The sequence below is a fragment of the Octopus bimaculoides genome, chromosome 20 (assembly GCF_001194135.2).
Source record: "Octopus bimaculoides isolate UCB-OBI-ISO-001 chromosome 20, ASM119413v2, whole genome shotgun sequence".
Classification (NCBI taxonomy): domain Eukaryota; kingdom Metazoa; phylum Mollusca; class Cephalopoda; order Octopoda; family Octopodidae; genus Octopus; species Octopus bimaculoides.
The window spans coordinates 47,673,436-47,684,632 of NC_069000.1; the positions used below are offsets into that span (position 1 = coordinate 47,673,436).

General features: G+C 38.5%; 1 protein-coding gene across 1 annotated transcript in view; it reads left to right on the top strand.

Annotated features, from left to right (window-relative positions):
• Positions 1–11,197, top strand: part of LOC106882265 (signal recognition particle receptor subunit alpha) — a 33,928-nt gene that overhangs the window by 2,505 nt on the left and 20,226 nt on the right. Inside the window, exons 2-3 of the mRNA XM_052974957.1 lie at positions 7,288–7,371; positions 8,601–8,794. Of these exons, the coding sequence (XP_052830917.1) occupies positions 7,288–7,371; positions 8,601–8,794 (278 nt within the window). The remainder of the gene's footprint in view (positions 1–7,287; positions 7,372–8,600; positions 8,795–11,197) is intronic.

An 11,197-nucleotide genomic window follows, 5' to 3' on the forward strand; every position in this document is an offset into this window, starting at 1 on the left:
TCAACACACGATTTCACATCAAAAATCTTGCAAAACAAATATATATATATATTTATATATATATATATATATATATATATAAATATGGTTAGTGACTTCAGGCTTAGGGCCAGAAAGATTCGGAGACGCAAACCAATATGGAAAAGGCGGTTGAGGAAGCTCAAAGATCCTTCAAAAGGGCAGATTTAGCGATGGCCTTAATGAGGTCTTTCAAGAGGGAGAGATAGACATAAGAGGACAACCGGAAGTTCCTACAGGACAATCTATTAAGGGCAACAGACCAAATTTGTGGTCCAAGCAAAGCCCCTGTCAGGCTAACGGTGTTGTGGTGGTGGAACAATGATGTTGACAGGGCTATAAAAGAAAAGAGCCAGTCTCTGGAAAGGGTGGAAAAAAGGGGTTAGCAAAGAATCATATCAGAAGACTAAAAGGGAGGCGAGATGTCAGGTTTATCTAGCTAGGGTAGAATCCGAAAAGAATAGGTTTGCCAATGTCCTACAGCATGAAGATCAGAGACTTGAAGTGTTCTGGATTGTTAATCAGTGTGTCAGTGAGATACCAGCTATCATAGTGTGGTAGATAAGGCATTTAAAACTAGGAAAGCCCCGTGGTCCATCTGGAATTATGGCTGAGATGAAGATTATCAGAGAAGGTAGCATTTGTGGAAGATGCACAGGATCCATAAAAACTATAGAGATTTTGGAAATTGATTCTCTTAAATGCTCTGGTGACTCAGTAGAGGTAGGAGATAATTTCTGCTACCTAGGGAACCAAATTAGTAGTAGGGGGAGGATGCACGGAGAGTGTAATAGCTAGAATAGGATGGAGGAAATTTAGAGAACTGTTACTTCTGTTGGTTATGAAAGGATTCTCTCTCTGAGTGGAAGGAAGGTTGTATGATACATGTATACAGACAGCAATTCTACGTGGTAGTGAGATGTGGGCCCTGAATGCAGAGGTCATGCAAAAATTAGAAAGAAATGAGGCCAGTATGCTCCACTGGATGTGTAATTTAAGTGTGCATGTTCAGTAGAGTGCTAGTGTACTGAGAGAGAAGTTAGGCATAAGAGGAATTTGTTGTTGTGTATAAGAGAGGAGACTGCTGGTTTGGTCATGTGATGTGGATGGATGCTGGCAGTTTCATAAAGAAGTGCCAGTATCTCAAAGTGAATGGAACATGTGGAAGTGGGAGACCTGGGAAGACAGGATGAAATGCTGAAGAACAACCTCAGGATGCTGAACCTTTCAGGCGAGATGAGAAAGGACTAAGATGCCCTGAGCCTTGCTGTACTCATGAAGACCCTCCTTCTCTGCAGCAGAAGTGTTAAAACTGGTCTCTCTGGTGATGAGGACTGACCTATCATGTAAAAAGCACTCATGGTAGTGCCACATAAAAGCGCCCATGTGGTGCCATTTAAAAGCATCTGTGTGGTGCCATGTAAAAGCACTCAGCAAATTCTGTAAAGTGGTTGGCATTAGGAAGGGCATCAAGCTGTAGGAACCATGCCAGAACAGACAACTGGAGTCGGGGGGTAGCTCCTCAGCTTGCCAGCCCTGGTCAAACTGTCCAACCCATGCCAGCATGGACAACAGACGTTAAGTGAAGATGACAACAGTGATATAGGCCTGTACATGTGTGTATATGTGTATGTATGTATATATATACATACACACACCCATACATCCAGGATCTCCAAGACTCCTCAGAAAAAGTGGATTAGTTATTCTTTGTTAGGTGACAAAGCCTAAATTTTGGCAATGGACTCCACTTCTGTAAAGGCACCCAAAGTGATGACAATGTGACCATCAACCCTCAGAAGATAACATCAACTTAAGATGGTGAAGACTGAAAATCCATGTTTAACTCAAGCGTGTTCCTCAGTCATCTCCATCATCCGAAAACTTTTTTAATAATCAAACGCAGACAGGCTGTCAGTTGAAACAGTTTCTTCTGATGACGTCTTTTGAAAAGCATTAAAACCACAACCATCTTGTTTTCTTTTGCCACAAATTGTTTTACAAGTAGTTAATGCGAGGCGTAAAAGGTTGGCATGGCTGTTTGGCTAAGAAGCTTCTTTTGCAACCATGTTATACTGAGTTCAGCCCCACTATGTGCCACCATGGTCTTCTGATATAGCCCTGGGCTAACTATAAACGCTTGTGAGTGGATTTGGTTGATGGAAACTGAAAGACGTCTATTGTGTGTGCGTGAGTATATGTTCATGTGTATGTGTGTGTGAATGTTCCCCTTGAATTGATATTGCGTGATGATTGTAAATTGATTGTTCCAGTCTGTGGTGAAAGCATGGGGAAATATTACCTTGCTTGGAAACAGGTGAGAGTTAGCAACAAAAGGAGCATTTAGCTGCAGAAAATATCAACATATCATGTCTGACCCATGCAAGCATGGAAAAGTGGACGTTAAAACAATGACAATGGTGATAATTGTATTACTGTAAAATCTCCCCTTTGTTGTTATTTAATCACATGACAACCCTTTGTGACAGTCCAATAATGTCCAGGTATGTTGTATCGAGGATGACACCCAGACCTTGTTTTTTAAGACAAGAGAATGTCATTTGAGATCTAACTGCTTTTTCTAGCAGGTTAACCGACTACATAGAAACATCCTTATCAGAACAGTTTAAGAATAATGATGTAGTAGAGTATTAGATTAGCACAGTCAGTGAAATGATAAGCTGACTTCATGAAGACTTTAACCCATGTCAAGGTCATCACTGGTAGGTTAAATAACACCGAGTAAAACTAACCCTAGATCTGAGTTTAATCTGTCAAACTTTGAAGAATTCTCTTCTCTTTGAGACAACAAAGACTCTTGTATTATTATCACCGTCATCACATCTGTCATTTGCCAGCACTGAATCCTTGTGTGTCTTTACTGTCGTCTACTTGATCATAAGCATTCACACTTGGTCTCCCGTCTGAAGATATTGGCAGAGCTTTGGAACAGTTACTCATGGAATTCTCAAAGCATCTGGGAAATGAAAAGAATGTTTTTTTTTCATTTCTTTCCTTCTCTTTTTACTATTCTTGTCATCAAGATCATCATCGTTTTAATGTCCTCCTTCCATGCTGGCATGGGTTGGATGGTTTGACAGGGGCTGGCCAGGCGGGGGCCTGTGCCATGCTTCTGTGTCTGTTTTGGCAGGGTTTGTACGGCTGGATGCCCTTCCTCACACCAACCACTCCATAGAGTCAGGAGTGGGGATGGGAGAAATGTGATGACTGGTGAGAATCTGGGTATATAGAGAGGGAGGGGACGGGGGAAGCAGGGTATCAAGGCCTGGACTGGGGAGTGGGAGATAATCATAGTGTAGGAAGAGGAAATGTGAAGAAGAGAAACAGTTTGGGGAGGAGGGGGATGCTTGGTTTGTTGGGGGTAGGGTGTGTGAAAATGTTATTGTTATGTGTGAGTGGAAAACAATGCTTCTAGAACTCAAGTTTGCTGACGTGGGTGGGTCTTTTCCAGAAACTCATATTGCCAGACATCTTGGTCCAGTTGTCATTTCCTCTGTGAGTTCCAACATCCTGAGATCAGTCCTCACCACTTCATCCCATGTCTTCCTGGGTCTCCCTCTTCCACAGGTGCCATCCTCTTTCAGTGACCAGCTCTTCTTTATCCAGCTGTCTTCATTCATACCCATCACATGTTCAAACCAATGTAATAATCTCCTCTCTTGTATGCTGCATTTGGTTCCTCTTATGCCCAACTTTTCTCTCAACACATTTGTGCTTTGTTGTTCATGCACACTGTCTTCATTCCTCCCCAGTCTACACATGTCCCCTGCATTCAGAGCCTATGTCTCACTGCCATGGAGTATAGCTGTTCATATACAAGCATCATACAATCTACCTTTCACTCTGAGAGAGACAATAGAAAATTCCAAGTCTGAAATGGTTTTTTTTTCCTAAAATTTCATTTTTTAACACTTTTACTGCCCAATTCTGTGTCGTTTTCCTTCGCCATGAGTAAGGAGAACTTTGCCTAAACTCTGCCACGATATCTTCCTCCTACAATTGTTAGAGCTCCTGAGTCTATTACAGATTCTGCTATGAGAGCAAGATCTTTCCATCTGTTTCCAGTCTTAAATTCCTCGTAAATTATGACCAAGAGGATAATGATGACTAGGAGGGGGCTGAGGTCCAAGCCTTAATGAGTGCCTACCTATGCACTAAATTCGTTACTGTGCCCATGGCTAACTCACACCTTACAGACAGCACCCTACACATGGCCTGTACTACTTTCACAAGCGATTCGTTTAACCCTTACTCCCTCAGCAACCACCATATCACAGGCTAAGCTACTCTGTCAAATGCTTTCTCCAGATCACTAAATACCAAGTACAATGATTTCTTCTCAGCCATATACTTCTCTTGCAGTTGTCTGACTATGAAAATAACCTCACTCGTGCTTCTCTCTGGCTCAAAGCCAAACTGCATTTCATCTAGCCTAATTTTTTTCCCTAATTAATTGGGTTGTTGTAACTCTCTCAGTAACTTTCATCATCTGCTCCAGCAGTTTGACGCCTCTGTAATTTCTTCTGTCTTGTAGCAGCTGACTATAATGCTGCTACACCAGTTACTGGGGATTACACCTTCCTGAATAACCTGATTTACTATGTGGGTGACTAGACTGTAACCAACTCTACCAGATATTTTAAGCACCTCAGCAGTGACTCCTGATGGACCAAGGGCTTTCCCTGTCTTCATACCTTTAATTGCATTATCTGTGATAAGGATAAAATTGGTAAGGTCTGTTTGTAATGTTTCTCATAAAAATGTCGTAATGTCTGTTTAGTGTGTTTTGTCTCCACAAGTTTACAATGGTGATAATTATATGATAATGATTACTAATTAACTGGCGTTTTACTGACAAAACATTTCTTAATATAATTAGTTTGATTTTTGATCATCATCAACTCTATTATTCCTTGATGTGTCTATAGTCCCAGACAGGGCCACGGCACTAGTGCTGCATCTGAGAATAAGCACACTGCTATTTTTATAGTTTAGGAATAAAGGTTCTGCTGTGAGACCATGCAGAGACCATCAATGAATTAAACCCCTGTTGATGACTGGAGATCAAATTGAAGAAAACATAATCTTGTGAATATAAACTGTAAAACTGGAGTTAATTGTTGGGAAGAAGATGATCATTTTAACATCTCTGTGATCCTTTTAAAGTCAAATAAACTTTCTCTGAATGTAAAACGAATCTATTTTTATTATTATAGTTGTTATTATTATTAAGGCAGTGAGCTGGTAGAATCATTAGTATGCCAGATGAAATGCTTAGCGGTATTTTGCCTGTTTCTATGTTCTGAGCTCAAATTCTGACGAGGTCAACTTTGCTTTTCATCCTTTCGGGGTTGATAAATTGAACACCAGTGAAACACTGGGGTCCAGTGTAATCAACTGGTCCCTTTTCCCCCCAATTTCAAGCCTTGTGCCTAAAGTAGAAAGGATTATTATTATTGTTGTCGTGGAAGGATTCTAACCACCCTGCAAGAGACTGAAGGTGGACTGACTCGTTATAAAACAAAGAACTGCGAGCGATCAGCAGTTCTTTGTGAGCCTTGGATATGGACCATTGAGTCTCCTGCAATGGTAGTGCATCATGTATATATACTTTCTCCCCCCCCCCCACTTCGTTATATCATACATCCAACATACAAGGATATAAACATTATTATTATCATGAAACTGAGGATATTAGATTATTATTTCTATTCAATGGGAACATATGGTATCTTAATCCTTTCAATTCCAATAATCAGTCATTTCCCACATTAACACAGTTTTTCTCCATTTTTCTCACAAAACACTGAAGTCAATCATTTTTGTTTTCAATTCTAGTTAATGATTCATTTTTCAGTAGCACAAAAGTTTGTAACTATTTTGATAGCAAGCCATTTAGGTTCATTCCCTCCGTCACTAATACAACCTTTATATTTTAAATTGATTTAAATTAAAACTGTCCATCATCATCTCATACTTATGTTCCAAACGCCAGCTTAATTGTAACAGTTGCTTTTATTAAACTTCATTTTCATAAATTAATTGAAACAGAGGCAATGGGTTTCAATAGAAATAAGGTTAACAAAACTGTTAAATTCACTTTATTTGATGAGGTTTCAAGACTTCTGTCACACAAATGGGACCTGGTCACTGACACACTTCTACAACAGCTGCTGTGCAATGAATATTTTGACATCTCAGGAAATGAGATTTAACCCTTCAGCATTCATATTACTTCTCTGTCAAATGTAAATCCTTGTTTATTCACATTGCTTTCAATTAATCATGCATTATCTCATAGTTTCAAGGTTTTGTTAATGCGATTGCTTATTTTTAGAATGACATTGTAGGGTAGGTGTGAGAGGTTAGATCTGGTTGGTTTGAATGCTAAAAGTGAATTTAACTTGTTAGTGATTTGCTAAATGTTTAGAACGACTGTTTCACAATGTTGTTACTTCAGTTTCAATAGACTTTCTCAGATCCAGTCACTTGCTGGACTTGAACATCACCAAAATTTATTGCTTTATTTATTTATTTATTTATTTTTTTTATAATCCCAAGATTTGAATTTTCATTCCTTTAATTCAAAACGAATATTTTTTTCTACTTGCAACTCACTTGGTAATTTCACTGGTGCTAGTACCACTCTGTCCATTCTATAAAGTGGTTGGCATAGGGAAGGACATTCAGCCATAGAAATCATGTCAGATACAGGGAGCTCAATGCAGTCCTTCAGCTCATCAGATATTATCAAATCATTTAACTCCTGCTAGTGTGGAAGATAAATAATGATAATAATTTTCTATTTTACAATTCGGGAGGCAAGCTGGCAGAATCGTTAGTATGCCAGGTAAAATGCCTAGTGGTATTTTGTCCTCTCTTTATGTTCAAAGTTCAAATTCCACCAACATTGACTTTGCCTGTCATCCTTTGGAGTTTGATAATATATGTACCAGTTGAACCATGGGGTTCATCTACTGAGCTTACCCCTTCCCTTGAAATTGCTGGCCTTGTGCCAAAATTTGAAATCAATACAATTGGTTTGATCTCTAATCATTATTGGTGGTTGAAACTTTAATTTAGAACTAAATATTGTAAATGCATGTGTTAACAGTCCAGAGTAAGTATTAGCATAGCCATGAACACCACCACATCTCAGTTGTATAATTAGGTTTTTCTTTTTCTTTAGGGTCCTGATTTATCCTTCTTATCAGTTTTTGTGAAATCCATGTTGTTTTTGTTATTCAGGAGAGAAGTGGCAGTAGTTCTTACACTCACGAATCTCTGACTTTAAAGTATCGCTTGGACAATGAATATGAACTGGTGTTTGTGGTAAGTATCATTCAGCTTCCCATATCCCTTTCCTGACCTCTTTCTATTTAAACATTTCTATGCTGACTCTCTTCCCTGCAATTCTGCAATATCTACAAACCATTCTCTCTGAAATTTGTGACTAATTAGCTGTTTCTCTTTCTCCTAATTTCATTCAGTGTGTGGGGTGGGTTTGGGGAGCTCTTAGAAAAATATTCAACAAATTACAAAAAAATCTCTGCAAAAATTTCATGTTTTTTCAGTCAGTTTTACAAATTAATTCTACTTTGATTGGTTTTTAATGATGAGAATTCAGTTGTTTAAGCTGTGGTTAAGTATTTCTCAAGACAGAATCAGTATAACAGTGTATGACATGGTTGCACACTGGGCTTCCACACAGTTTCCACTCTCTCATGGCTTGGGGTGAGCTGAGGCAAAGGTAAAACACATTTACTCAAGGTGCTGTGTTGTAGCATTGTACTTGGAGAGATCTTGTGTTTGCCGAGTGAACTCCTTCAACCACTCAACCATGGCTAATGCTTTTGGCTGAATCTCTCTTCTCATCTCATCTACATCCAACTTTGTGACCAACAAATGTAGTTCAGTTGGTATTTAGCCCATGGACAGTTCTTATGGAGTAAACCAGTGTTTTTGAAGCACGTTACATCAAAGACTACATAATTCCAAAGTCCTTTCATTTTTAAAATGTTAAGATATGGTTTGATGGATATTTGGCTGTTGTTTCTAGCAGGTCAAGTGACCATATAAAGGTTTTTTCATTATTCATTCCATTTTGTTCTTTGTGGCATACAGTTTCCACAAAATTTCCCAAAGTGGTTCCACCTGGCCAGTTTCACTGTAAAGCAAGTAGAATATTTGGGTTTGATATATGGTCAGTTTAAATGCTAAAGGGTCGAATTAATCCTAAAATGCCAATAATCTGCAAAGCCGGGATTCAGCTTTGGTTTCAGCAGAATTGGTGAGCTGAGAGCTCAGTGTGGTTTTAACATGATTTAACTTTTCAAGAAAAACTTGGTAACTGTTTGTAAAGACTTAAAATTGAGATTACTTTGGGGGACTAACTATAGATATGTTGTTTAGGTCTTCTGAGGCACAGATTACCTGCATCTGTTGTATGTCTTATCGAGTGTAACACACTGTTATACTGTCTACATATCTAGTATGTCTTTGTTATAACACATAGAGACTGTGACACTGTTTACACCTGTCCCTATCTGTCTCTTACCCAGGTAGCCTATCAAAAGATATTACAACTGTCCTATGTCGACAAGTTTCTGACTGCCATCCAAGTGGAGTTTCGGAATAAATATAAAGATGACCTTCAACGGGGAAATATATCTCGAAATTTTGATTTTCGAGAAGATTTCAATCTTCTACTCAAGGAAACGGTGGATGAAAGCATTCTGCAAGCCCAGAAGCCAAGGTAGGTTAAAATATTTTGGTTATTGTTGTGGTGAAATCTGGAGAATTGGAGGTTGTGAGTTCAAATCACTCATCATATTTATGTTTGTAAACGTTTGTGTGAGAAGGTCATATTTAGACTCTGGGAAAGAAGAGAATTTTAAAAGAAATGTTTAGTGGTCAGTGTGAGAGATGGGACAGCAGATAGGGTCCAGACTGGAGACAACATCTGTAATGAAGAGAAGTGGTGCAGAGGATGGGAAGGACAGGAATTTTAATGTAATTTACTCATTTATAGAACGACTGGTCAGAAGTGGTGGTAATGACATGGATACTAAGAGATGTGTACTGCATAAAACCTGAAGAGCCTTGTGGATGTATTTAAGTCTAGAGATTTTAATTAGTAGGAAATTTGGATGAGAGGAGATAACACCCAAAATTTTAATTGAAATTAATATGAAGTATAGTATGGACTGAGCCTGGTGTTTAGCAGTGTAGTGATAACTCTGGACATATTCCTGTTTTATTAGAACTCTTCAGGGCAACAGCCTAACCCTGTGTGGAGAAGCAAAAGTAGCATTTGTATGACTAAATACAGAGTGGAATTATAAATAGAGTAACTTGTCTAAGGTGTGGTTTTTGTTTATAGACACAGACATGGCTGTATAGTGAAGTAGTTTGTTTCTTGACCACATAGTTTCTGGTTCAGTTCCAATGCAGGACACCTTTGGCAAGAATCTTCTACTCAAGCCCCAGGCTGACAAAGGTCCTGTGAGTGGATTTGATTGATGGAAACTGAAAAAAAAGCTTGTCATGTGTGAAATGAATGTTGCTGTCATACAGTGGTGTTCTTTGTTTCCAGTCTTCAGTTAAATCATGTCTGGCCTTGACGAAATGTTACCTTACTTAGAGACAGTTGAGGGTTGGTGACAGGAAGAGCATCCAGTGGTAGAAAATAGGTCTCAACAAATTCTGTCTGGCCCATGCAAGTATGGAAAACTGATGTTAAACCATGATAATACTACACACACACACACCTTAGAGCAACGAAATGGAAATTGTCATGTCAGAATGGTATAAGAGACTTAGTTTCACCAGCATTGACAGTCTGAGGGATGCAAAGCAAAGGAGAAAAGTGGCTGCAAACAACTGCTTACACTGATTTGTATGTAGATATGAGCATGCGTGTGTGTGAATATATATATATATATATATATATATATATATATATATATATATATATTACTCACCTGACACTTGCAAGCATGGAAAAGTAGATGTAAAACTGATACACACATACACGTTGGTTACTCTGTGTGCGTCTCAGTGCTTCTCTGCAAATTGATGAGTCACAAGCCATAATATTTTTCCTGTCAATAAATTGTCTTTTGGCCTTGCACCTTTGAAGACTTATGGAATAAGAGAGAACTTATATGAAAAACAGGCAACACTTAATACAAAGGGTATCTGGCTGTAAGACTAAAGCCTCACTAATATGTTTGTGTAATCCATATTACCATTGAAAAAACGGACATAAAATTAAACCAAGTAATCGTCAAATAAATAGTGAGGATGTAAAGAGTGATTGTTGAATAGATTGCCTATTAATACGACCATCAATTCATTATCAACAAGAGAATTACTGTATTAGAGGAAGACAAGCTGACTGACGCAAAAAGATTATTAATAGTCTTCTAGCCTACCAAATTACTGTACCAAATGATGAAGTCTTCTTGTAGTCTCTAATATCAATGAGGGTTTCAACTTTTCTGACTCTGATGGTACCTTAAAGACATAGTTTTGTTGCCAAACCACAATAGGGGAGTGGTTAAACATATGGGTTATTGGCCTGGCAATGCTAGGTTCGAACTAAGCTACTTCCATTTCGTCATGTAATTTAGATAATAAAATCTATTATTTCACTCCCAGCTTCACAACATCAGTAAAACTGCTTTTCAAATGTCGACATTTATTTTTGTATGTTTGCTTCTTGCTGGTCTGGTTAATGAAAACGAACATTTCTTATTCCCTGGTGAAATATGAGTGACTAAAAAAAGGACATGGAAACAGTTAAAATAATTGTTGTCAGACACAACACCGTCTTCCTGTTTCTGTAGAAAAAAAAAGAAAAGGTTAGGAAAAGTGGAAAAATAAAAGAAAAGAAATCAGGAGTGATGTAAGGGAGGTAACTGATGCTTCTTCGCCTTTATAAAGGCCGAACTTCTCAGTTAACATGAATCAGCCTGAAAAGCTATCGGTTGTCAATGAACGTGGAGTTGTAAGAGAATTGAATCGGTATATTCGTAATTCACCAGGCTCACCTATTTGCTGAGCGTGTTGATATTTGGAGGCCAAGATTTGGAGGTAAATTGCCTATTTGCTGTGGGGAGAAGATTTTCGAGATAATTTGGGTCTCCATTTGGGG